Source organism: Diadema antillarum, unplaced genomic scaffold, assembly GCF_040938485.1.
Source record: "Diadema antillarum isolate AM-2024a unplaced genomic scaffold, OU_Dant_1.0 scf00000010, whole genome shotgun sequence".
NCBI lineage: Eukaryota > Metazoa > Echinodermata > Echinoidea > Diadematoida > Diadematidae > Diadema > Diadema antillarum.
This window is the reverse complement of record NW_027270899.1, coordinates 1,235,950-1,263,374: the sequence shown is the minus strand read 5'-3', so window position 1 is coordinate 1,263,374 and position 27,425 is coordinate 1,235,950. Positions and strand designations below refer to the sequence as shown.

Here is a 27,425-nt window from a genome sequence, read left to right as displayed (position 1 = left end):
TTTAACTTTATCTGGCTTCATAAGTTTAGTCAGTACCAGATTAAATGATATTTATAAACAAGAGTGGCATAGTAATGTAGACAAAAATTCTCAATGTTTAAATTATCGAATTTTTAAGCAGGATCTTCATTTTGAGAAGTATTTTCGACACCTTAATGATTCACAGGCCAAAATTTTATGTAAATTCCGTTGCGCTAATCACAAACTGCCAATTGTTTCTGGAAGATACAATCAGATTCCAAGAAACGAAAGATTCTGTACCCATTGTAATGAAGAGAAAATTGGTGATGAATTTCACATCTTTTTTCAGTGTAGACTCTTTAATGAACAACGAAAGAAATACTTTAAAAAATATTACTGGAAATACCCAAACACTATGAAGATGGATCAATTATTCAATTGTCAAAAGAAAACAGTCCTTTCCAATTTAACCAAGTTTTGTAATTATATAATCATAATGACACATGTTTAGATTATTAGTATTTTTTATCTTTTTTGCAAATACTACATGCCTTTTTTTACAGGCTGTGCCTTCTTTACAATTGCTATACACTTTGTATAACTTATTTGTCTTTTCACTCTCTCCTCTTTTTTTCCTTCCATCTCTCTACTTCTTCTTCTTCTCGTTCCCGTCTCCATATTTCCTTCATTCTTGTTCACTTAGTGTATGAATTCATTTCCGTATGTCTTTGCGTTTTTCTTTTTTCTGTTTCTATTGTTTTTCTATTTTTTTCTGAACCAAAAGTCACTCGTATATCTTTTGTTAATTCACCAGTCTTGTGTCCTTCTCACTCTCCCTCTTCACCTCCATATTCCTTCTCTCTCTCTCCTCTCTCTCTCTCTCGTCATATTTCCCTTTCTTTGTTTAGTTTTGTTTTTTGTTTTTTTTTTCACCATATATCGTGTATATATTGTATATTTCTGTACATTTTTTTCTTTTCATCAATCGCATTTCATTCTTATGTTTTTGTCATAGTTGTTTTGTACACTTTTCAGAGTTATTTGCAATCATTATTTATTGATATTATAATGCGGAATATGTTTTTCATTGGACTCCCATACCCAGAGTTTAGGTTGTGAGTAAATAAACTTTTAACTTTCAACTTTCAACTTTTAACGAGACAGGATGTGGTGTGATCTTGAACGGCCAGTAACAACGGTAGTCTATGGGGAATTAATACGTTGGCCTATGCGTTTCGTTCAATATGCTCTGTTATAAAATGGGTTCAAGAATGTAGCCAATTGGAAGCGCTGAAATGAGTCACGTGTGCGTGCATTAATTTTTACTATCATGCACGGCCTTGCAAAAAAGCGTAAAGTCACTGACGTCACAATGTTTACACTAGCAGTGCGCACTTAATCAGTTGTTACAAGTGCGTCGCGCGCTACCATACGCGCTGTCAATCCTGTAAACAACTTCTCGTTCGGGCTGCCAGCCGGCCTTTCTTGTGCACAACAATCATGTGGCGTACGTATACGCTTATACGTACAGTACTTACATGTGCGGAATTTCCGAGCGCGACGTGCGTAAATGTTTGGGACGAACATCCTCGGACGTCTTGACCCACAAAGGTACGTGAAAAACGCTGACAAATGCTGTTAGTTTTCGAATTTTCGACCCATTTTATAAAACAAATGATGCACAGGATTATTTCGTGGCGTTAGTGGAGGCGTAGCTCACTCTCGGGTATTTACAATGTAGTGCAACATGCACTTGGCTTCGCCTCGTGCATGTTTCACAATTGTAAATACCCTCGAGTGTACTATACGCCTACACTAACGCACTCTATATCCTGTGCATCATTTGTATAATATTGAACGGTAAAAATTGAGCGGACAACATTAATGCGCCGCTAGAACGTCCTATATAGATGATGATGTATTATATTAAATGGGTTAGTCAAATACTGGTTAGTGATTGGTTAAACAGAGTCACGTGATGGAGGTACATTCGTTATGTTCTCCCATGGGCGAACATTCTTGGTAATGTTCTCCCATGGGAAAACATTTCCACGTAACAAATGACAGAATGCCTACGCGTAGGATCGCGCGCACAGTGAATTTGGCTCTGCGCGAGCGAGTTATATGTAGTACGTAGTGCGCGCTAGCTGCACATGCACGCTTTGCTGGTACATGGACGTGGCTGCAAAGTTCCTAGGAGCCTACAGATCTCTACGATCTTTGGTGGTTGACGTTGACGTATTTTACTAACCCATATAATATACTAGTAACAGATGATGACTTTTGTTGTCGGGAACATGTACCAAACGTTCCCCCCTCAGGATTTGAAATGCTATTTCGGGAGGCTATAAGTCCCTCGACTTCGTCTCGGGACTTATAACCTCCCTCAATAGCATTTCAAACCCTTCGGGTGGAACATTCGGTATGTTCCCTCCCCCGCCAGTCATCATCTATATAATGTTACACCAATCATAAGGAATGTGACTTGGTGACGTGTCTCCGTTTCCAAACGTCTCCGAGCAGCAACCTACCTCCATGAGCCGGCCAAGGAACGTCGCGCGTTCCATTGACTAAATGCGCGACTGCCCTGGGAAATTATGAAGTGGGTCATTTTCGTGAACTTGTGATGGCTAGTGTGCAACGTTGCTTTGGGCGGGTAGTAATTGTTGAGACACGCATCATCAGAGGAAGATGACCCTGCTCTCTTCTGGTCTGAAATTTGGGCCGAATTTGGATTTTTTTCTTCTTTTAGCTCTGATAGTTTTCAAGCCATAATTTTTAATATTTGCTATGAGCGTGTGGACTTCAATGCATGCGCTTTCCATGAAGGAATAATGATTTTGCATGATCAAAAGTACTAGTCTACTATAATCAGAAGGCCGTTTGTAACTCTCAGATGGTCATACAATTACGTATCTGTAAGTTGGATTATCTGACTGACCGATAACATCATTCAATGTGATTGCGAAAGTGATGTGAGTCAGACTAGGATATAAAAAGTAGCAATTTCACTACATGTTGACTCTCTGGAGACAATCATAAAGCTAGTACGAGTACCATTCAAATAATCCTTCAATACCTCCCCCCTTCCTCCGCCCACTTACACTTGTACAGATGAAGTATGAGTTGCTACTAGAAGAGCACGTAGTCGGCCATTGCGTCAAACAACGCACTGTCAGCAAGTGTACTTGAGGCCTACCTTGTAGAGAAAATTGTTATTTAGTTTTCCTGGTGTCTTCCAGGAGTAAGTTTGATGCGATGAAACTGAAAGCATTGTTAGCTGCATTATTAGAAGAAAACACACACACACACACACACACACACACACATATAGGCCTACATTTATTTTCCATAAAAGGATTTTTTTTTTCCCTACGGAGACCTCTCCCCAACTCATTCATATCAAATTTTATAGGGAAATTTCTTTTAACATTGTGTCAGAGGTCCTGCCAACAGATGCCAACCTTTAAAAACAATAAACACAAAAACGAAGCCTTGTTTGAATACCTCCTGCGCAAAACACTGGGTATCAAAGGGTGAACCGCCTATCCATTGTTCATATATAATTATGCTAGATCACGCTGGCTATATTCTTCGACGTCAACACACATTATGATCATTCCTGTAATCACCGGTGAAAATATTTCTCGTAAGTGTACTTTCGGTAACCATACTACACGCAAAGCAGGGCCCTGTTGCATAAAACCCTTACCGCTGGACTTACCGCTCCTTTCTAGCGGTAAGTCTTCAAATTAGCGGTAAATTTTATAATCCTTGATGCTGCGATTGGCTGTGACGCCTAATTTTGACGGTAGTTACCATTGAAATTCAATGGTAAGTTTTATGCAACGGGCCCCTGGATTGACTCTACCTGTTGGCATGGTACGAGTGTGGTACAGTACGTAGCTCTTGGACAGTGCCTCTCCCACAAGCTCCATGACTATGGCCATTGACAGGATGACCATTGAGTCGTAGACGAGGGACGAACTGCCGTCTCTTCAAAGTGGTCGCCCACAAAGCTACAAAGTAGCAGTAGCATTTGTTGTAACGTACTGCAACATCTTGACCACACAGTAGCTGTTGATACTTAGTAGTCTGCTATGTAACATTGAGATGGAAATCGCCCATACAATAATTTTGGGTAGTTTCAGATGCATGTCTGTCCGGCTAAATCGTGTCAAATGTCCCAGCATAATGTAGGTGTATCGCAGTGCCTGGTGTATCGTTATGCTAGAATTTTACGAACATATCACTAGTCTGATGTAAAATCGAGGGTTCTGTCCCTTTTCGCGAATGTGCCGACCATCTAAATCTGCAACGAGTATACCTTTAATCAAGGTATGTTTCTAAGGTGACTGCCAGCACAATCATACAGGGTGTAGGCCCTAATACTGTTTTGTCATATTATACCCAACTAACCATATTGACTGTCCGTTTTCTTACCTTCTCGCAATTAATAGTTTTGTTTTCTACAAATGCATTTCTCGTAGCATATCCACACACACACACTTTTGTACTTTAATTCACTAGTATAAATAATATTCGGTGAGATGTTTATCAAACCTAACCACCTACTGGTATTCTCCTGGTTGGAAAAAAACCCCCAAAACGAATACTAGTACCTCGATATTCTAGTAGTACTAGTATCTGACCGAGAGAAACGGCGGCATACGCTCACAATGTTATGTTACACGCTGTAAGACTGTATCACACTACTTAGTACCTTGTGTGTAGTATTCATAGCTGCTACTAGCACTAGTATGCCTTTCACGTTGAGGCACGTTTGGTTTGTTGATGTTTTGAGCCGAAAATTGGGCGTGGTGTACCCACGTGTGTTACACATGGCCGTTCACTCGAAGTGAAGAATGGCTTTGATTGGGTAGCTAAAAATATCTTCCGTAACCTGGGTTAGTTCGACCAATGATAAGTGTCTGAATAAGCACGTGACTAGTTTGTTTGCATTCTGACCCTGTCATCTGCGTTTGCACAGAAACAAGCAGGCAGGAACGTGCGATCGTGATCATAAGGGTTGACTCACTATGTACGCGAGCGTATTCTAGTTTGTGCACAACATTGCTGGCAAGTGACACTTGCGCCCTTATACTAGTACCTAGCATGCATAGCATACTAGAAGCTGACTGAGAAAAACAAAGTAGCACTGTGGATCAAGGCGGAGATCTTTCTGTGATATTTTGATTATAAGTTGGATATTAACATCCGTGAACATCATGGAAGCTGTTTCTTTTATGAATATTGAGCAGCTTCTCCAAGCCGCTGAATTTCTAGAGAGGAGAGAAAGAGGTAAAATGAACATGATTAATTATGTGTAGCTGTCGTGTAGATCTGCCGGAGTCGGATATAACGTTAGTAGATGGATGATGAACGTTTGACAGTTCACACGTGCAGAGATCCATCTACTAACTCTTAGATCTAGCCTATTCGAAATGAGTATCATCTCTACCTCGGTTTGAACTGCTTCTTCCATTATTCTCTTTCCAGAACATGGTTATGCATCGCCATACTCACATGAAGCAAGTAAGAGGAAACCACGGGTAAAAAGGCTGAATTCCAGCAGGTAAGACGGGGCAGTTGCTTCCAACAATAGTAAAGTTAGACCGTAGACTAGTAGTAGGCCTAACGTAATACGTGTGCTTGTGGATTTCCAGTACGGCAGTAGGGTTATCCTACGTTCCCATTTGTTTACAAATGAAATGATCTAATAAGCCAAAATAACGTGAAATTTTGTCCGCTTTGATCTTGTCAATTCGTGGAGCATTATCCTAATAATATTCCTATCTTACTTTGACGATTTCTTCTGACATGACGTAGAGGTCTAGGGCATGCCGCATAGGCACTGAATAAAAATGAAATATTTGTCTTTTTGACTCCTGTTATTGTGGTTGTATATGTGCACGATTATGCCGACGATGTCTATAGTTTGGCCCATACACTGACGTACGTATGACAAGGTCAAGACAAAATAACTTTATATATATGATCCCGTGTGTGTGTAGCAAGTCTCTGTGCCACTGCCAGGTCAAATTGCGCGTCACAAGGACTTGTCCGTTGTGGCGAAGGCGCAGTGCCATCGTTATCGCTTTAGTTCTGTCGTCGTTGTTGCGTTGTTCCGAAATGACAAATGGTATGGCGTTCTTACACTAAAATTTCAAGAAGTTTGTTGTCACAGTTCATGGGCATTCGACTTCAGAACCAGCGATGGCACAGCTCGCCAGTGAATACGTGTATGCATATATGGATATTATGTGCGTAGCCTAACTGTGCAAAACGAGCGGTCGATCTCTAACGGACACAGGAACGAATTGCGCGCTAAGTCAGCTGATAGCTGCGCTAGTTTCGTAGTGACGTGCAAGCAGCTGATCGCTAGGGTGTTTTTTTTTCGGTTGGATTTTAGTAGTGGTGGAGATGAATCAGAGCAGTCTTTAGTTAAAATATCTCTTTACTTTTCACGATGAACAAGTACAAGTGCACAAGGCCGTATCACTTTTTAGGAATTCTAGCTCGCAATCGCGCAAAGACTAGCTATAGGATTGGGTTTTTATGGGCGTAGTAGCTAGTACATAGTAGGTCAAGTAGGTAGAGGTCTGGGATTCTCGGGCGGGCAACTACAAAAGTACAAGTACCGCGACCGAAATATCAAGACAATAGTTACACCGCAGTCACTTCCGCTTTATTTCTTGAACTATATAACCTATCTTAATGATTAAGTACACATATACGTATCTAGTTATTCTGATATTACCGTCTGGCGGTACACATGTACGCTCCCGATACGAATTACTCGTAGAAACCCTTCTATTACGGTGGATATCGCCAAATAAAATGTAATATCGTAAGGTACCTATAACCGAGATCTGTCACACATGTGGTTCTGATTGTAAAAACGAGTTTAACTTCACTTTTCGGTCTTTGGCAATTTAAAGATAGATTTTAATTTTTTTTTCCTTTTTGCGATTTCCCCTACTCTCTCTCTCTCTCTCTCTCTCTCTCTCTCAGCAGTCGGTCAACGCACAATGAACTCGAGAAAAATAGGTGAGTTTTCGGTTTGCTCAATTGGCTATGAGTATACATGATGTCTGTCGCTGCGCTGTCGGCTGCTATGGACTCGTAGCGTGTGTATGTAGCGATTGTTTACTGAACTAACGTGGGTGTCATGTGAATAGTGTGCATACATGTACATGTACATACATGGGCTCGTGACCGTTACGCCTGTTATGGCTTCCCTCCAATTCTTGCTGGTGTGTGTGTGTACGTGTGTGACGCTCTGTGGGCACCCAAACAGTGGACTGCTGAATATGTATGAAGCCCATTGTGTTTGTGCAATACACCATTACTGTTATCAGAGTAGCAACAAACTCAATACTAGTACTAGTAGTCTCGGTAAGTAAAGGGCCTGTGCAGTCCATATTAATATGCATGTTGACCTCAATCGATTCCTTTTTGGTCTGTAACAACCAAATCACTTAATTTTGTGAAAATATGCATCTTATATTTTTGAATATTTTTTTCCTCTTTTTTTTTTTCTGCCCCATCTCTGAAGAAATCCTCCAGATTATCTTTTATCAGTGACAATGTATTCATTACAGTCATATTCCAACTAAGACACCATCCTTCTGTTACACTTGAGCTGAACAATAGACACATTATGTGCGTGCCTGCCGTTACCATTTATTGTTCAGTCAAAAAATTGAAACATTTACATAAAAAAGAACGTGATGCTGTTGTGAGTATCGAGTGCAGCCTGTAGGGTACCCGGTAGTGTTAGCAATCAGTGGTAAGGCACATACATGTGTACATTGTAACCATCTACAAGTATGAGTATTGTGAGGTCTAATGTGACTTCACTCACTTAACTTGAAGCCTGCATCCTTATCTAGTACGTGGCTACACACAGTCCATCTTTCATTTAGTGACCAGCCTTAGCTTAGTCAAGGGGGGGCATTTCATGAAGCATTTTGGTCAGATATTTTTCTGACTAACTGTTACAAGCTACGGAAATCCTTGCATCTGATTGGCTGAGAGCAAATTTGTCCGACAACTTTGTCGGACAAAATGCTTCATGAAATGCACCCCCCCCCCCCCCCCCCCCAGCAGGAGTTATGGCTTAATCAAGACAAGTTTGAACATGTCCCCTGTATGTACAGTATGTGTCTAGTGTCAGAAATTTTCAAATTGAGTGAGATGTGGTTAACCTATAAATGCAAGACCCAAAGTTGGTGGCAACTGCATAGTAACACTCGCCTACGAAGTCCACGCTATACCAACAACGATCCAAAACAAGAGTGTTACACTAATGCTAAGACATTTTCACTTTACAAACTGTTATTTTTGCGAGGTTTAATTTTTTGCAAATTTCGTGAACCACAGTAGGAACGCAAATTAAACAACATGCGCATATATTTCCATGCGCTAGGTTAATAGCGCATTTACAATAAGCCTCGGTGTTGCAGTTCAAGAAACAACCTCTCGCAAAAATGCTTGTGACCTCCCCATTTGCGAAAATATCTGTACGCGAAAATAACAGCTTTTACATGTACAGTACATAACATTGTCAAAGTAGATGAGGTCAAAGTTCAATAACCTTATTTTGAAGCATTCAGGTTAAGGTTTCCCACAGAAAGATATGTAAATGAAGCAGCCCTTTGCTATGCCATAATGTTGACACATGGTCCTGCCTTCATATGTTGTCACGTATTGTAGATGAATGGGGATTATCAATGCAAATCATGACCCTCTTCCCCGGTGTTGGCCCGACCCTGTACAGCACAAAAGACAATGAAGGTGATGAGCATGGCTGGGCACGTTTTGTTGCAATGGGGGGGGGGGGGGGGGGGGGGGGGGGGGGGGGGGGGGGGGGGGGGGGGCTGGTGTGCCATACTGCAGAGCTGGAAGGCATGAGTTGGCGGATTTGGCACTGTTCCAAGTTGGTGTGTGGAAACGCTGGCAGCTCAGGAGAATGCAGGGAATCAGGTTGTTTGTCCTTACAGACGTTGGCAATAGGAGTACTTGTGAACTTGTTAAAATTGCCCCCCTTTCTTCCCACACTAGTATCGGTAGGCAGTACAGGGAATTTAGTAAATTATGGTAAAAGGGGTAAAAATTTGCAGCTTATTTTAGGGATGTAATGTTCTGCAGAAACTCTCCCTATATTGGTGTGAAGCCTTTTAAAGCTGAATTTTTTTTTTTTGTTTTTTGTTCAAAATACACCTGTACTAGGAACTTCAAGATCTTAAGGGCTTTTTACACTTGTAAATTTTTGCTTAGCCCCGGACCAACGGTGGGGCTAAGGGGAGGCCTTAGCCCCACCGTTGGTACGGGACTATCCTTAGCCCACTTTCTGTTTACACTCGTTTTTGCCAAAGTGGGCTAGCCCCACCGATAGTACGGTACTATCTGGCCCTGCAAAATAGCAGGGGTTAGCACCGCAATTGCGGTGCCAAGCAAGTGAGTGTAAACAGATCGAAAAAAGTAATCCTGGGCTAAGCGACGGAGACGAAGTCCGACCCTCACTGACCAATCAGAAACGAGGTAATCAAGTGCTGCCGGTGCGTGCGTGTACGTGTACAGTACACAGCGTAATTATGAATATTCATGTGGTTTGGAAAGTCCGGGGCTAAGAAATACGAGTGTAAAAAGGTCAGTTTTCTCCTTAGCCCCGGACAAGAGATAGTACGGGACTAATTGGCGAGTGTAAAAAGCTGAAAAAATTGGTACGGGACTAACGATAGTCCTGGGTCAGAGAAAGTCCGAGGTTAAGAAACACAAGTGTAAAAAGCCCTTTAGTGCAGTTATATTTTGTAATTTGATATGTATTCAGCTGATCTGTTGAATTGCTAATAAAATGGATTTCTCATAATCTTGTCTAAAAAGAAGAGAGAGAGAGAGAGAGAGAGAAAACCCCAATGCCAGTTGCTAGGCACTAGTGTAACACTGTTGTAGAGAATGATAGTTTTGCTGTGTGAATACCGTAATGCTAAAATATTTATGGAGCACTTGCGTAGTGAACAATTCAGCATACAAGGGGCAAATGTGGAGTTTGGGGCTTAGAGTTTTAATTGGATGTGACTTCATGAATTCAGTTTACTTGCGAGGTGAACAATTCAGCATCCAAGGGGCACATGTGGAGTTTGGGGCTTGGAGTGTTAATTGGATTGTGACTTCATGAATTCAGTTTACCACAAAATCATGTTCAATCATGTTGTACAGTCAGATAGCAGATCTTTCATAACTAAAAGTGTGTGCTTTTTTTCTTTCTTTTTTATAACGTCTGTATTTGACATGTTACACCATACCAACGGCATGTGTAAACATACAAACATGAACAGAATTCAGGGCAATTTTCTTTAAAGCAGGGCAATTTTCTTTAAAGCAAGGCAAAAAATAGTAGTTAAGTTTCCCTTGTTTCATGAAATGGGATGCCTGTAACAATATGTGCACATCAGTATTCACTTGCACGTACAGTTTGTACGTATGTATTTGATGAATTGATGTCACCTCACAAGTCTCCCATTGACCTGCATACAAATCTTCACTTTTTTTTTGAAAGTCAAAGCAATATTCTTCATACTTTTTTTTTTTAATTCTAAAGTCATAATTAATGTCTACAGCCATGATGATTTTTCAAATGAAGTTATTTTTTATTCAGTCATATGAGACAGTTTGAGTTAGCCTACTGATATAAATTTGTCAAACAAGCATAACTGGTGTACATGTACAAACAAATTAAAGGAAGAGGTGATATTGCCTAAAAATCTCTCATGGTGTGACTCAAGTTTGTTTTTGTTTGTTTGTTTTTGTTTTTTTAATGTACATTTTTTTTTTTTTTGCTGCTGTGTATACCCTTTAGAGGTGCTGGAGGCATGATCTGACCCATTGGATAGATAAAAGGGGGAAATGACCTTACCAAGGCTGTCTGTAATGCCGTAAAATCTGTTTGAAATGATTTAAAGGTGAACAAAATACTGTAGGCCTACATACCATATATCTAGTGAGTCTAATTTTTCACGAATCAGGACTTCTCGATGCTTTCGCAAGTGATGAAATTCGCGATCACGAAGTACACTTCTGAATGGAAACAGATGTATGCGCGCACGCCTCATTCATGTTGGGATCAGATTTGATATTTTTGCGTGTTTTTAATTAGTAACAGTACCCTACTTGGGAAATTTGGGAAAATAAAAAACCTCGCCAAATATTCAGCGTATACAGTAGTTGGCAAAGAATGTGTTTTAGTCCCAAATAAAGCGTTGGCTTGCTCTGGCACACTTTGGAAATTGGGACTGAACACACATGAAGAAGTTGTTAAAGAATGATTCTTATTCCTCTGTCCTTCAATGTGATGAGGAGGAATATTCTGATGTCTGTCTAGTAGGTTCATTGAACTGCAAGTACTGTACAGTGCACTGCCTTTTATAGTCATCTGGCAGGGAGGGTGGAAAAAGAGCACATTGCATAAAAAGACTGGTGGTGTACATGTCGGGTGAAAGGTTGTAGTGCACTGTAGAGTAGAGTCCTTGCCAGTTTCTGTGAAAATTCTACTCAGTACAAATTAAAGTGACCAATGACATGATAGTGAATTTGCTTTAGATCTGATGAAGTCAGGTTTTTAGGTCAATTTATACTTGAAGAAAGGAAGTACAACCAGGCATTATCACACCTGAAAGATATTTTATGATTAATGTCTTAGATGTTAAACTAGTGGTGGTCATTTTTGTATGGCTGATATAAATGTTTATATTCGTTTGTTTACTTTATCTTTGCTGTCAGTATGTTCAGTTCATTATGTGAAACATTTCTACTGCTCGTAGCCACTCTATCAAAAGAACCTTAGCTACCTCATCTAATAATGCAATATCGTTTCTCTTCGTGCAGGCGGGCACATCTGAGAACATGCCTAGAAAGACTGAAAGAAATGGTGCCTTTACAAGGTGACATGCCACGCCACACAACATTAGGTCTCCTCACAAATGCTAAGCAGTTCATCACGGTAAGTCTCTTTGATTATCAATTATTTGTCATTCATGTATTCATTCATTCCTAGTTTAATGTAGATTAACAATTGTGGTTATTAAAAGGACAAGTCCACCTTCATACCCCTGGATTGAGTAAATGCAGCAATACTAGTAGAACACATCAGTGAAAGTTTGGGGAAAATCGGACCATATGTTCAAAAGTTATGAATATAACTAGACTTGGAATTTGTCAACACTGACAAATTAGGTGATCCGATCTTTTCGGAAATCAATGATTTGAGTTATGATCCCAAAATAGGCATGACCATACAGGTTTCATCTGTGTTTAGGGACATTTTCCGTGTGATGTTTGGAATCTCATTTAGTAAAGCGAGTCAGACCTGCCATCTTTGGTACCAAATTCCGTATACACTATAACGAAGATACAGAATGAAGTATATTTGACCATTGACCCCACTTTGCACAGCCAAGATGGCATCTGAGCAAAAAGTGGTTATTTTGTAAAATGATTCTTGTAACATGGTCTTTGCGTGTGCAAAATATGGAAGATATAGGACATGTATTCACTAAGATACAGAATGAAACATTTATGACCTTTGACCCTAATTTACATACCCAAGATGGTGTCTGATCAAGAAGTTATTTTATGAAATAATGTACGTGACATGAACTAAACATGTGCAAAATTTGAGGGTGATAGAGTCTGTTTTTCTTGAGTTATTGCTAAGAAAGTTGCAGAAAGAAAGAAACATTTCAATACATTGAAGATCAGCTTTAATTTCAACCAAGTTTTGTAACGTGATACCGACATCGTATGAAAAAATGGAGGACACACTTACGATAGCCCAAAGTCTCAGCTACAACATTTTAAAATCTGGGAGAAAATTCACCGTAGTGTAAGTGAGCTAGTGCTCGATATAGATAGTCATGTCAATTTTCATTTCCAGAAAAAACTGCACTCCCATAGAGATAACACGTCATAACGAAGATACAGAAAGAAGTACATATGACCTTTGACCCCACTTTGCACAGACATGATGGCATCTGAGCAAAAAGTGGTTATTTTGTGAAATGATTCTTGTAACATGGTCTTTGCGTGTGCAAAATATGGGAGAGATAGGACATGTATTCACTAAGATACAGGATGAAACATTTATGACCTTTGACCCTAATTTACATACCCAAGATGGTGTCTGATCAATGTTAGTTTATGAAATAATGTACGTGACATGAAATAAACATGAGCAAAATTTGGGGGTGATAGGGGCTGTTTTTCTTGAGTTATTGCAAAGAAAGTTGCAGAAAGAAAGAAACATCTCAATACATCGAAGATAAGCTTTACTTTCAACCAAGTTTCTTAACGTGATAACGACATCGTATGAAAAAATGGAAGACACACTTACGATAGCCCAAAGTCTCAGCTACAACATATTAAAATCTGGGAGAAATTCAGCGTAGTGTAAGTGAGCTTGTGCTCGATAAAGATAGTCATGTCAATTTTCATTTCCAGAAAAACTGCACTCCCATAGAGATAACATGTAAACTGGTCAAAAGATGACTTTTACTCCATTTTTACGAGGTGATTACGTCATCCAATCAAAATTTTGTAATAACACTCTTGAAAGAACATTAAATAAGCTACAACATACTGAAATTTGGGTGAAAATTGGCAAAGGATTAGTGAGATACGCTCGAATAAACTTGAAATTTGATGATGTCATTTTGAAAATTTACTTAAGCAATTTTTATTTTATTAAGAAATTTGATATCTTTTAATAATTTTTTCAGCATCGCCAACCCATGAAATGACATGTACAACTCATCAACTTTTAGAATATGTAAAGAAAATGGGGGGGTCACCGTCCATCCTGACGAGTAAAATCGGATTTAAAATTGGCGTTTTTTTGGCATAGTTGCACTGTCTATCGCCATTGACATTTTTTCAATTTTTCAAAAAATGCTCCAAATGGTCTGAAACGTGTGCAAAAAAACTTTGAGCTCGATTGGAGCATACAAATATTTCAACGCGCGCATACCTGATGTTTTAAGGTATAGATGAATTTTGAGAATATGAGTAGAATGCGCTTGACTTGAAATGGCGTAAATTTCATAGAAAAATTCTATTCCATTAATGAGATATGATTGAGAATGTGTTTTCATATAATGACGTCATGGTGACGTCACGGTCGACTGATCACTATGATTTTACTAGATCTGTCATCTTTGGGACAGATACATACATGGTATAAGTTTGAACTTGATAGGCATAGCACTTTCTGAGCTAACCTCTGCACAACTTTTGGGGAGAAATGAAGAAGAAGAAGAAAGAATCCGTACAGATACAGAAGGTGATCTGAGAGGATACTGGATCACCTAATGAAGTTTCTGCTCAGTCACTGCTGGATGAGAAGACTACTACAGCTTGTCATGTTGATGTGTACAACGATATTAAGAAATTAAAGAGAAAATTCAACATATCTTCACTTTTCTTGCATAATAAAAGAACACTAGACTTGCCTCTTTCAGAAGGCAGGGGGAATAATATTACCCTTAACATACATGTACGTCAGTGACAAGTCAAGGAAATGTGGACTTTCTAAAAAAATTAAAATTTTGTGAAATTTTCTTTATGTTTTCCTTACATCGTTCTACGCATCTGACATCATGCACTGTCGTAGTCTTCTCATTCAGTAGTTAAAGCCCAGATACTTAAAAATTCATAACTTTTGAAATGATTGTCTGATATCCCCCAAATTTTCACTGATGTGTTGCTGCTATTGCTGCATTCACTCAATCCACATGTTGTGTACATGAAGGTGGACTTCAATACAAATCGTAAAACATCAACATGTAGATGTACACTGTACGTATAAGGGGTATGAACAAAAATATGTATGGACATACAGTTGTATTGTATTCTGCTTGTAGTAAGGTATCGGGTAAATCCATTGACCGGAATTTCCTTTTCCATGCTATTAACTTACATGTATGATTTTGTGTTAATGAAGTGCTGTTAACATTGTACATCCAAAAAGGAAAAAGATGAAAATTAACGAGGATATAACACGATACAATAGATAAAACCAATGCAAAGATATCATGAATTAAAAAACAAGTTGCAGAAAGACGGCTGACTCATTCCATAGATGCACTAATAAGTAGGTTTCAACTAATTAATGAATACGTACAATACAGTGTACATACCTAGTTGGCTTTGTGTCGTACATTGCACAGACCCTGTAACTATTGACATTGTAGAAATAACGTACACGTACAATTGTATGTCCACATGCAGGGGCGGATCTAGGAATTCTGTGAAGAGGGGGCGCCTTTACAAAATTAAAGGGGGCGTGTCTTTTTATTTTTGTTTTAACAAGAATTAAGTGGGGGGAGGGGGGCACGTGCCCGTTGTGCCCCCGTCTGGACTTGCCACTGCACATGTATGTCTTTGTGTTTCCACATTTACGCATAGTACATGTAAGGCTTACTGGTAAGTCTTGAATTGTTAAATTCATCGTATGAGTATGAGCAGATTCAGAGTTTGTGGTACTCCAGGTGGTGGTGCTAGTGGTCATACAGGTATTGAAAGCCATCAGCTTCTACTCATACAAAAATGTAGTGTGCATGTACATTGTATGTACATGCACTTCAGTGTGAGTTATGGAGAATCACTGTCTTCATGTGCAATTTATTCTCTACCCAAGCTGATATTAGAGAGTGTGATAGTCAGAAAATAAGGTGATTGTTTTGCAAGTGTCTTGCCATCATTGTGTTAACAGTATGTGCAAACTATACTGTTCTTCTGTGTTACAGTGGAGTAATTGTAAGTTAATGCAAGGAGCTCCTTGGTTAATGTAATTTAGCACCATGCAGAATACAATAAGATGAATGTTTTAGCACTGTGCTTCCTTTTAATAATAAGATGCATTTTTTTAGCACTGTGCTTCCTTTGAGTTTAAATGCCCATAATCCCTTTCTTATGTTTTGACTGTACATTAGAAACTGTTGAAAGAGACGAAAATATGGGACCCTATCACAGAGTAGCTTGTGTTAACGGGATTGCATTCCCCTGTAAGAGTAAGGTCGAGGTGTGGAATACATAGAGCTGTCAGAGAGGAGCTGGTTAATCTTGGCCAGGAAATGAAGGGAATTAAAAGCCTGTATTGTTAGGACTGAGGAGGGTTGTTCGCCTTGACTACAATGTACAGATCTGTACAGGATGTACATTGTAGCACTGTATAATTATACTTCATTTTGGATAAAACCGTGCATAATGTTGCTAGCAGGTTGCAGAGTAGAGGGTGATTTTATCCACTTTTCATGAAGCTTGCTGTGACAAAGTTTAGTGAGCATGCTCACTGGAGAAGTGTAATTTTTACAACTCTGCTTGGATTCCTCCCGAGGGCCTACCGGTAGTATAGATCCCCAAAGCGAATTGTGTATTTGGCCCTCTATAGGCATGGCCATTACACATACTGAGGTGTTATCGTGAGCCGGCTGGCCACAGCTGAGCGAGCAATTGCACAGTCTGTGTATTACACATCTATAGGAGTTTGCAGAATTACTTGAGCACATCTGCCATTTGCGTTGTTGATCACACACACACTTATATTAGCAAGAATCTGCCTTAATATTACAGTAAGAGAAATGTGTCAGCACTTTCTTGCATAATATTGCTATCTCAACAGGCTCTTGAAGAAAAAGAGTCTCGGTATGCCTTACACAAAGACCAACTATGCAGAGAACAGCGCTTCCTTCGGAGGAGACTAAATCACCTTCAGTCCACCCTGCATCGACAGCGCCAAGACAGCACCGGAAGCTCCCTAGCTTCTGATGATTCAGAAAAAGGTATTATATGGATGAGACTTTTCATTTAGCCAGGGTGTGGTATTCTGCTGTATTTTCGTGAAGGACCTTCAATTTAATAGACAGTGATATTTTAGTGGAGAAAGTGATCTGGACAACTCAATTTCAAAGACAAGCTCTACAGGAACTACAAACTTTGTTAGTAGGAATGAGAAATTGCTTGACAATTAAAAAAGTTGACCCAAATATCATCCCCCTCATGACAGCATTCCTGCAGATTATAGCATGTCATACATGAAACTGCTCTATCAACATTACTTGGAGTCACAGTAGATATTGCAAATAATGCCCTGAACAAGTTCAAGGTAACCTGAGCATTATCTCTAAATGATTAACGACACTGCACTTCTGAAGTATGATTGCAACCAACTTTAAAGGACATGTTACCTTGAATATATGTGTGGATGGCATGAATATTGTGATATGAGCAGTTTTAGGAAAATTGGACAATCAATCCAAAAGTTATGAGTTTCTGAAGTTTCATTGACACCATCACTGGATGAGAAGACTACTACAGTTTGTGATGTCACATGTATGCATAAGACAATATAAAGAAAGTATTTTAAAAAGTCAAAATATTGTCACACTTATCTAGCATAATACACGTACAATATTTACAAGTAACTTGCCTCTTTCAAAAGGCTGGAGGAATTATATTGCCCTTAACATACATGTATGTATGTCACTAACAAGTCTAGGGAATACTAGGGAATATGTACTTTAAAAAGGAAAAAAAAAGGATGAAATTATTTTGTGGTATTCTAATATTTATGCATGTGACATCACAAACTGTGGTACCACCTCAGTCTTCTAATCCAGTGATAGTGGCACTGAAACAAGTATGATTAAATAAACAAAGTGGTAAGTGGGTCAATCCACGTCAAATCATCCAGTGCTTGTCACCCGACCCTCTCCGATTTTCTTTAAAATCGCACCAAATGTTCCCCAAAGTGTCTGACGGAAAATCCCAAAATATTTTGCCCCAAGGTCAATTGGTTGCTAAGATACAGCCTCACATAGCAACCAATGCGCATTCCAAAATATCAGTTGAAAGAAAATTATGCATTTTTGATTGATTGTGGTAGCATGGATATTTATGCAAAAGTGTTCATTATCTGGAAATTGAGAAAACTTTATAGTCTTTGCAAGAAAAACTGACTGTGACGCGAAATTGACTTTTCGTTAACGTGCATGAGGTCGCCGATAATGGTGTTAAATGTTAATTTTGAAAATTTTAATGCATATTTAGAGGCTAATATCTTCCACATTTCATCACCTTAGGTTCTAAAATATTATGCTGTTGAAGGCTTTGACTTGCTCAGTAATTTTGAAAAAAATCAGCGGATGCGTGCCCACCTTTTTTACGGAGAGCGCCCTCAAAGTCGACAAAAATTAAAAAGATGCCAAATTCAAGGTCACGGATCACCCTTCGTCCCACCTAGGAATGGCATCAGTTTTTTTGTATTGATAGACATTTACCTATATTATCTTGGGTTACCAAAGAAATTTTGCTACCGAAATGTTCAATGGTAAATTTACCCCACTGAAAATGGTCGTAAACGGCCAAATTCCCATGTAATATCACACATTGGGTTTAGAGGACATTTCAAATGCCCATGCTTTCAAGATGAATAGCCCTAGCCCTGTGATATTTGATGTAGGGGTAGTCTGTTATATATATTTTAGTAATATTTACCATAAAACACTTTTATTACATAATAATGACCTTGAAATTTAATCCAACATTTGATAAAAACAACAAGTCGCTCCATTTTCCTCATTGCACTGCATGTATATGGTAGGCTGTCAGCTTTCATAATTCGTGAAATATTGCTCTGTGAAAAGTCTTTCAAAACACATATTACATGCAGTGCAATGAGGAAAATGGAGCGACTTATTGTTTTTATCAAATTTTGGATTAAATTTCATGGTCATTATTATGAAATAAAAGTCTTTTATGGTAAATATTACTAAAACATATATAACAGACTACCCCTACAGCAAATATCACAGGGCTAGGGCTTTTCATCTTGAAAGCATAATGGGCATTTGAAATGTCCTCTAAACCCAATGTGTGATATTACATGGGAATTTGGCCGTTTACGACCATTTTCAATGGGGTAAATTTACCATTGAACATTTCGGTAGCAAAATTTCTTTGGTAACCCAAGATAATATCTAGGTAAATGTCTGTCAATACAAAAAAATTGATGCCATTCCTAGGTGGGACGAAGGGTGATCCGTGACCTTGAATTTGGCACATTTTTCATTTTTGTCAACTTTGAGGGCGCTCTCCGTAAAAACGGTGGCCACGAATCCCCTGATTTTTTTCAAAATCACTGAGCAAGTCAAAGCCTTCAACAGCATAATATTTTAGAACCTAAGGTGATGAAATGTGGAAGATATTAGCCTCTAAATATGCATTAAAATTTTCAAAATTAACATTTAACACCATTTTCGGTGACCTTGTGCAAGTTAACGAAAAGTCAATTTTGCGTCACAGTCAGTTTTTCTTGCAAAGACTATAAAGTTCTCTCAATTTCCAGATAATGAACACTTTTGCATAAATATCCATGCTACCACAATCAATCAAAAATGCATAATTTTCTTTTAACTGATACTTTGGAATGCGCATTGGTTGCTATGTGAGGCTGTATCTTAGCAACCAATTGACCTTGGGGCAAAATATTTTGGGATTTTCCGTCAGACACTTTGGGGAACATTTGGTGCGATTTTAAAGAAAATCGGAGGGGGTCGGGTGACAACTTTTCTGAAAATTGGATGATTTGACGTGGATTGACCCAAATAGTTATAGTAAAATTGTAGAATAAACAATCTACAGAATGTAGTATTATCCAGGGTCGCATACAACTGTGTTCAGATGTGATAATTTACGTAGGAATAAGCAGGTACTTTGCAGTAACCCTGTTATGTTAGTTGTAATATTACTGAGGAAAGACATGTCAATAAGTCGTGGAGAAATTTATAGAAGATACCAAACCCAACTATTCAAATAATTTCACAACTTTTTACACATTTATTTTCTATGAAAGGGACACATTCTCATAATATTTCAATGTAAAGGAAATACATGTATTCCCTTTGCCTTTTCAAAAAACTACAGTATGTTGAATGTATGTTGGGGGGGGGAATTTGTTAATGTCCTATGTATATTGCACTATTGTGGCATTACTAAGTGGCAATGGTTGTTACAACAAGAGGGCTGTATGTGGGATTAATACAAAGTTCAATAATCATTACATTTTTCAAAAACAGATGTACATGTATGGTCCAACTTTAACTGAGTATTTCATCCTTCATTCTTTCTGCACTCGCCGATTCTTCATGTTTGTTGAAACCTCCCTCGTTATTTTATCAACATGGCACGTTGCATGATGATGAGAATCCTGCATGTATGTGCATGATATTGACATGAATTCCTGTTGTGATTCTCCTCCTTTTGTTGCAGATGATGTCGATGTTATTGGGTACAACAGTGACAGTGACAACAGGAGTATTGGGTCAGACGTGAACAGCAGCGATGGCGGGCTTGCAGTTAGCACCAAAGAAATTGTCATCACTGATTTATAGCTTTCAGGGATTCCCAGGTGTTATTTGATCCTTTGTATGATGCTGAATTCATGAAAACTAGAAGTTTGTGTGACACAAACAGGCCAGGATGTGAACAGTTGAGCCAAGCAGCCAACATCATCAGAAGTCATGAAGATACCAGTAAAAACAAAATGAAATATTCAAGTGCCAATAAATTTATCAATTCAGGAATACAAAATAGAATTACTCAACGGAGAAGCAAGATAATGTCACTCTTTTTAAATTACAAATATTTATGTATATAGAATTTGAGAACAGGTGGTTGTGTTAAATATAAGAATGCACATTCTATTCCCAAGATAGGCAGTTAACACTGCACATATTATCAATTCCAATCAGTACCTCAATTGTACTATTTTTGTTGTAGAAGAATTGTATATTCACCATACAGAGCTTTCATTCTGCGATCAGCTTCGGACAGGATAGAAGACATCTCTGCGAAGATAATCACCACCACTGGTCACCCTTAATTCAGCTGTTGTATTAGGTTGTCTCCTCTTAGTATCAGAACTTTGGGTGTTCACAAGATATGTCAGTGCATGAGAATTCATACACTGAGTGCTTAAAAGGGAAACAAAACTGGATAAAATGTGTGTGAAAGAAAATTTTCAGTATTAAACCTGTCTACAAAACTTTTTTTTTCCATGATAAAGTATATCTGTACTTTGTATGTGCTCATAAAACCTTCAATTGCTGCATTTCTAAAAGCCTCAAAAGTTGGTGATGGATATCTTAACATACAACTGAATGCTGCAACCTGCAAGTTTCACTTTCAATGAACCAGAGCCCCAAGAACAACATTTATACTGGCCTGGTATGCAGGTCAGAGTGATGTGGTACAGAACAATGATTCATGTGTCTAGCCTGCAATTTAAGGTTAATGTATCAAAGAGTATGCAAGAAAATATCTTTGAAGGTATGTACGATTTGTACATTAACTTGGGGAAAAAACCCAATGTCATACAGTTGTATTGAGGCAATTTCTTTCTCCTGTATTTTGCTAGTCTCTGATGAAGGAGGGACGTGATCCTGTCTAGGATAGCTTCTAAAGCATCACATCATGACTTTGATACACACCTGAATGAAAAAAAAGAAGAGTCAATTGACCAGACCTCTACACAGATGCTTTCCCACACAATATGATAGGAAATGTGTTCTGAGGCAGATATAAGATATGTGATGTGGTGAAAATGTAAGAATAATGGAACACAAATATGGTGCATTTTATTTTTTGATACACTGCAAGGGAATGGCATCAAATTCTTCCTTGATTCTAATTTTCACTTGCCCTTTTCTGACACTACTCTGGATCAGAGCTGATTTTGATTTCCCATCCACCCACACCATGAGAATTTGATATTATAGGATCATTTAACACATGGGACTGTTTCAGCAGCTCATTCACAGTTGGGCATGATGTACCATTGCTGAAGTAACTTGCCAGATAGAGATCACCATCTGGCTCCACTAGACATCCAAGCTTCCATTTGTGCACACTGCTGGTCAGTTAATTAGCTGTATTGCACATAAAACTTTTATTGTCTTTAGCTGTGATTCAATGGAAGTTCATGGCCTTGGTAAGTTATCTTGCTGTAATGAAAACAGCAGACTGAGATTAAAGGCGCAATATGAACAGGTGAATAATCATGCATTTCCCCTGCAAAATTCAAGGTCAGTTGATTTCCTCTCCCGATATTGTCACTGATTTAAGTGACCATTTTGTATGTCATATTTTTATTCAAGACAACATGATTTGAGTAAATTTATTCACTTGTCTATTTCATTCATGACAATATCTGCTGGGATGAAGGGAGCTTTTTAAGTGATTTTTGCAGCTATTCCACCCTTGCACTGTGCTGGTAAGAAGAAATGCTTCTTTTGATCTCGTCAAAATTATATTGGTTTTTTTTAAAGATATATATATATATATTTATATGTGTGTGCAGAGGTTGTCTCTGTTTATGTTCAAGTCTATGATTTAATGCTACCCTATCCTAACGGTTGTTTCATCGTATCTTAGATAGAGAGGTGTAGAAATCTTTCTGCATAATGCTTGGGAATAATTTTTGTCAATTCTGTCCATATATAACAGGCATTTTCAATTTGTGTTACCACAGGAAAAGTTAAGGACAAACAGTTGATACAGTTGTATGTGCAGGGAATAATTTCCAACTCAAATTTGATTCACAATATCATCTCTGATGAACAGTATTTCAAATGGTATCCTGTACACTTCTAAAGAAAACTGCTACACACACACACACACACACACACACACACAATACTTTGTGAAGCAATGGTGTAGAAATGCATAGCAAATCGTGATGCTATTGTACCAGGAAAATTATTCCCTGTTATGGCAGTTTTCATGTTAATATTGCAGTCACGTCCCCCTACCCCAGTAAAGTGTAATCTCTAAATGTTAAATGTTCAGTCTATATTTCCAGCGTGCTTTTCAGACAGCCATAATGCGTTGTAGCAACGACAGAGTCACTGAGCTTGCAAGTGATTAATTTTTGAAGAGTGTTAAAATTCTGAAGGTGTTCAATTTTGTTTACCTGACTTGTACCTGAAGTACAATGAAATCCATTTGTATTATTTGCTTGCAGGCCATGTAAATCCTTTTCAACCCATTTTCTTTCTTCCTGAGAACTTGTAATCTCAATCTGTGTTATAGTTCAGGATATAGCAGGCTCATATCCTTTTCAGATTTTTAGGATATGAACGTAGGATTGTGTTGTGCTCAAGGATATTCTTAAAGGCAGCTATTCTGTGAAATAAATAAACTTGATGTTTGACCCTCGTGCAATTAAAAGCATTGTTTCAATTTTTAATTCTGTGAAATAAATTAAATTGATGTTTGCCCCTCGTACAATTAAAAGCATTGTTTCAATTTTGCCATGAGGTGTTGCGTGAATATTGATACTCTCGTAAAGTGGCTTCATGTATTTTAGTACCTTGCTGAGCCATGTACATTGTAGGTCCATGACACATGTACACAAAAAGGAACCCTCCCTTTGTTAAGGATAACTTAACCAATGTTTAGATATGCCATCCAGTCTGGAGCAAACTTGAACTTGCATAACCATTGTGGTACTTGATTGTGCAATACATGTTCGAAAGCCCTGTGTTATTCAAATAGATAAGACAAGATTTAGTAGAAAGGTATACTTGCTAGAAATACAGTTTATATTGTTGATAACATCGGTTTGATTCTTGGGAGCATGGTTATACATTTATAACCATGCTCCTTAGAATCAAACATCATTCACTCTTTAGTACAATGTACTTAATTTCCCAGACACTACTCCCGATCACGTTTTTATACCTCTGGCCCCGAAGGCTCCCTCTTTTGTTTTGTTTTTTTCTCCTTTCCATGGATTAGAAATATTTTTTGAGGATGCACACAAAGTTAAGGTGCGTGAGCATGTAGGAGGAATAGATGAAATGCCTATCACAAGTTCTACATGACCTCACAATGAAAATAAGATTCAGAGCTGTTTTGTTTGTTTTTTTCACCAGAAACTCTGAGATTGTGACACTTTATTTACTTTATTTTAGAAAACACTCTTTTTTTTTTCTGAGATGCTGCTCACACATCTTTACATACCAACACAAAGTGCTGCTTGGACAGTGTGTACTGTATAACATGATATTCTGCGTATGTACATGCTCTTTAGGGCGGGGTGTTATCGAATACAGATGCAGCGCCAATGTAAATTGTTCACACACAAAGCTCTTCAGATGACAGTCTGAATAGCGTGTACTGTTAATGTAGTACGTGTGTAGTGTTAGAGGTGGAAGTTGATATGCAAGACTATGCTGACTATGCTGTCTAGTGTAACAGTCGTATCTTATTTCCATGTGTGTTTCTCCCTAACAAGTAAGGTGCATTATCTCACATTTAATCACACTTTGCCATTGCATGGCAGATTATCTTTGTACTACAATTTTATGGCGTGCAGGGATTTTTATAGTACTTGGTCCTTTGAGTTGACATGACATAAAATGCTCATGGTGGTTCCTTTAAATGTGAGGACTGTGTTATTTTTTTATTGACTGTTGGATTAAGAGAAGAGCAATTTTGAGAAGTTTTAAAAGACTTTTGGAGATCTTTCTGTCTAACATGTGGATTACAAGAAATTCAACTTCAATATCGCATGTCTCCACAAAAGTGTTAAAGGCAGGTGACTTGATATCTAGGTTTTTCTGTGTAGCTGCATTTAGAAATAATTTGAGGGCAACCTTCCAATTTAGAGTAGCTAACTCTACGTGTTGATAATCTGATACATGTACCCTGAAAGCTTATTAAGAGTGTCTAGATGTGTAAATTTGTGTGTGTTTGCAAATGTGTGATTATGAATGTGTCCAGTCAATGTAATTTGCTATGGATGTGTTCTGATAACTGTGAACTGATATTCTGTTTGCATATTGCTGCATTCAAAACATTTAGATTTTTCCACAATTTTGTGCTTTTATTTAAGTGTTTATTTGTGTAGTAATTTTGTGTGTTGTTATTTTTTTTTGTGGAGTAAACATGTACATGTACATGTAGTACTCTTCTACCTTACTTCACAAGAGAGTTACCCCAGGTGTTTACTTGCCTCAGAAGGAAAAACTAAAGTCTACATGGAAGATGCTATACAATGTAGTACAGCTTTTATAGAGATGTTGAGTTTATAACAAAAAAAGTAATTCAAACAAAGGCTATTCGTTGTTTTTTCAGACGTTTTGTTTCCACTATATGTATATCGAGTGAGCCATAGGAATGAGCAGAATACTTGTACTTTTGTTTTGTTTTGTTTTGTTGTTGTTTTTTGAAAAAAAATTGTATATACTGCCTTTTCTGTATGTTACCAAATTGTATATGTCTACATTATATAACACTTTAGAAACTATTTGTAGATCTTTGCTTGTATGGTTATCATTCTTGTATGGCATTGAGTGTACAATACAATAATTAAAATAAAAAGTTCTATTTCCACAAAACAGATACATAGTTTTTCTATGTCCAGTTTACTGTGTGCGTTTTCTTTAGTGAAAACTACATGAACATATGTTATTATGTAGCATTCATATTTTTTGAATCTGTTGGAAATTATGGTGCTGTAGACGAAAAGTTAGGAAGTTATGTACTACATGTACTACACTTGTATCTTAAAACAATGAGTACAATGTATGTATTACCAAATACACTGGGAGCGGGAAGAAAGGAAACATACATTATTTTTCCGTTTACATTTACTTGTAAAAACGCAACATATCGCAGAACTGCCTCTAGAACGGGAGTACATGTACACTGGAGTACCCTATTGTCCCTTGTTCCTTTCCACTCTGATACATGTAGGCCCTATAGTGTATTAATTTTATGCAAGATAAATGAGGTACATGTAGTACAGTTCATCAAGAGGAGGACGCTGTACCAAATACGATTCTTGCCTTTTGACTCCAGTACGCTTGGTACTGATAAATTGATTTTCTGCATCATATACAAGGTTAGCTGGCATGTCGGAATTTCAGACTTGGAACGTCATTATATGTAATTTTAGACATTTTATATCCCTTGCACTTACCACTAATTTCATTTTTTTTCCCCCTCTGGCGACACTTCGTGGCGGAGGCATGATGTTTTCGGGTTGTCCGTCCGTCTGTAATGAACTTTTTGGACAGCAAAACTTAAGGGATGGTACCTATACTACTGTACAATGTATTGGTGAAGATGAGAAACGGGCTTTTAACTTTCTGCGAGATATCAAGAAACCACTTGTGATATACAAGTACAGAGCATACCATTCTTAGAGGAATTCAAAGTTTATTTGATGAAAATCGGTTTTGGAATCACAAAGACATCCAAAAACAAAGTAAAACAAAGCAGTCGGAGTAGAAGGTGAGTCCCACCGTGCGTCGTCCGTAAAATTTTTACATTTTCATCCTCTTGAGAACCCCGGGACCGATTTTCACCAAACTTGGCAGGTAGCATCCTTAGGGGGATAGGATCTCAATTTGTTCAAGTGGGCACCATACCCTACCTGGGGGCCCACAGAGGGGTCAACCCCCCCCCCCCCCCCCCCAAATTAAGGAATCTTAAAAAAAAATCTTCTTTAGAACCAGAAGTGATAGAGCTAAGTTTATACCATGTGTTAGTACATTGATGATTATAGTTTCAAGTTTGTTCATGGCGGAATCAGAGGTGCCCCCCTTGGGACCCAGGGGAGGGGTCCTAATGGGCCCAAATAACCATTGTACATTTTCATCTTTTTCTTAAGAATGCATGATGAATTTTCACCAAACTTGGCAGGTAGCATCCCCAGAATCTGAACTACCGGTACATGAAATAGGCACCATGCCCCACCTGGGGCCTAAATTGGGGCCTAAATTGTAAATTGTCATCTTTTTCTTGAAAACCCCACGATGAATTTTCCCCAAACTTGGAAGGTAGCATCCCTAGGGGGATAGACGGGCACCATGCCCCACCTGGGGGTTCCCAGGGGGCCCAACCCACCCCCAGTAAGGAATCTTTCTCTAGAATCAGAAGTGATTGAGCTAAGTTAATACAATGAGTCAGTATACTGATGACAGTTGTTTCAAGTTTGTTCATGGCAGATTCAGGAGTGCCCCCTCCCCGTGGGAACCAAGGGAGTGGGGTAGGATGGGTCCAAATGGTGATGTAAATTGTACATACATGTTCATCATTGTTGAAAACCCCTTGATGAATATTCACTAAACTTGACAAGTAGCATTAGCAGGGGGTTAAGATCTCAATTCATTCAACAGGGCACCATGCTCCCCTTGGGGGACCCGAGGGGGCCTAATTCCCCCCCCCCCCCCCCACATTAAGGAATATTTACAATTCTTCTCTAGAGCCAGAAGTGATAAAGCAAAGTTACTTTGAGTTTGTACAGTATTGACGACTAGTTCCAAGTTTGTTCATTGCAGATCCAGGGCTGCCCCCCCCCCCCCCCCGAGTCGAGGGGGGGGGGGGGACATAAATTTTCA

General features: G+C 38.5%; 1 protein-coding gene across 2 annotated transcripts; it reads left to right on the top strand.

Moving 5' to 3' along the window:
• The first annotated feature begins 4,992 nt into the window (after window positions 1-4,992).
• LOC139720281 (max dimerization protein 1-like) lies at window positions 4,993-26,371 on the top strand. 2 transcript variants are annotated; one of them, XM_071631651.1, is made up of 6 exons: window positions 4,993-5,262; window positions 5,461-5,536; window positions 6,979-7,011; window positions 11,851-11,965; window positions 16,640-16,799; window positions 20,287-26,371. In XM_071631651.1, the coding sequence occupies exons 1-6, from the start codon at window positions 5,190-5,192 to the stop codon at window positions 20,406-20,408; spliced, it is 579 nt and encodes a 192-aa protein (XP_071487752.1). In that variant the 5' UTR covers window positions 4,993-5,189; the 3' UTR covers window positions 20,409-26,371. The 2 variants fall into 2 exon arrangements, with proteins under 2 accessions (XP_071487752.1, XP_071487744.1); XM_071631643.1 differs by having other exon boundaries at window positions 6,976-7,011.
• The last annotated feature ends 1,054 nt before the right edge of the window (window positions 26,372-27,425 follow it).

Excerpts from the sequence above, each read along its gene's own strand:
- LOC139720281 (XM_071631643.1), top strand. The coding sequence starts at position 5,190 with ATGGAAGCTGTTTCTTTTATGAATATTGAGCAGCTTCTCCAAGCCGCT. Across the intron at positions 7,012-11,850 it reads AATGAACTCGAGAAAAATAG|GCGGGCACATCTGAGAACAT; the intron begins GTGAGTTTTCGG and ends CTCTTCGTGCAG. Across the intron at positions 11,966-16,639 it reads ATGCTAAGCAGTTCATCACG|GCTCTTGAAGAAAAAGAGTC; the intron begins GTAAGTCTCTTT and ends CTATCTCAACAG.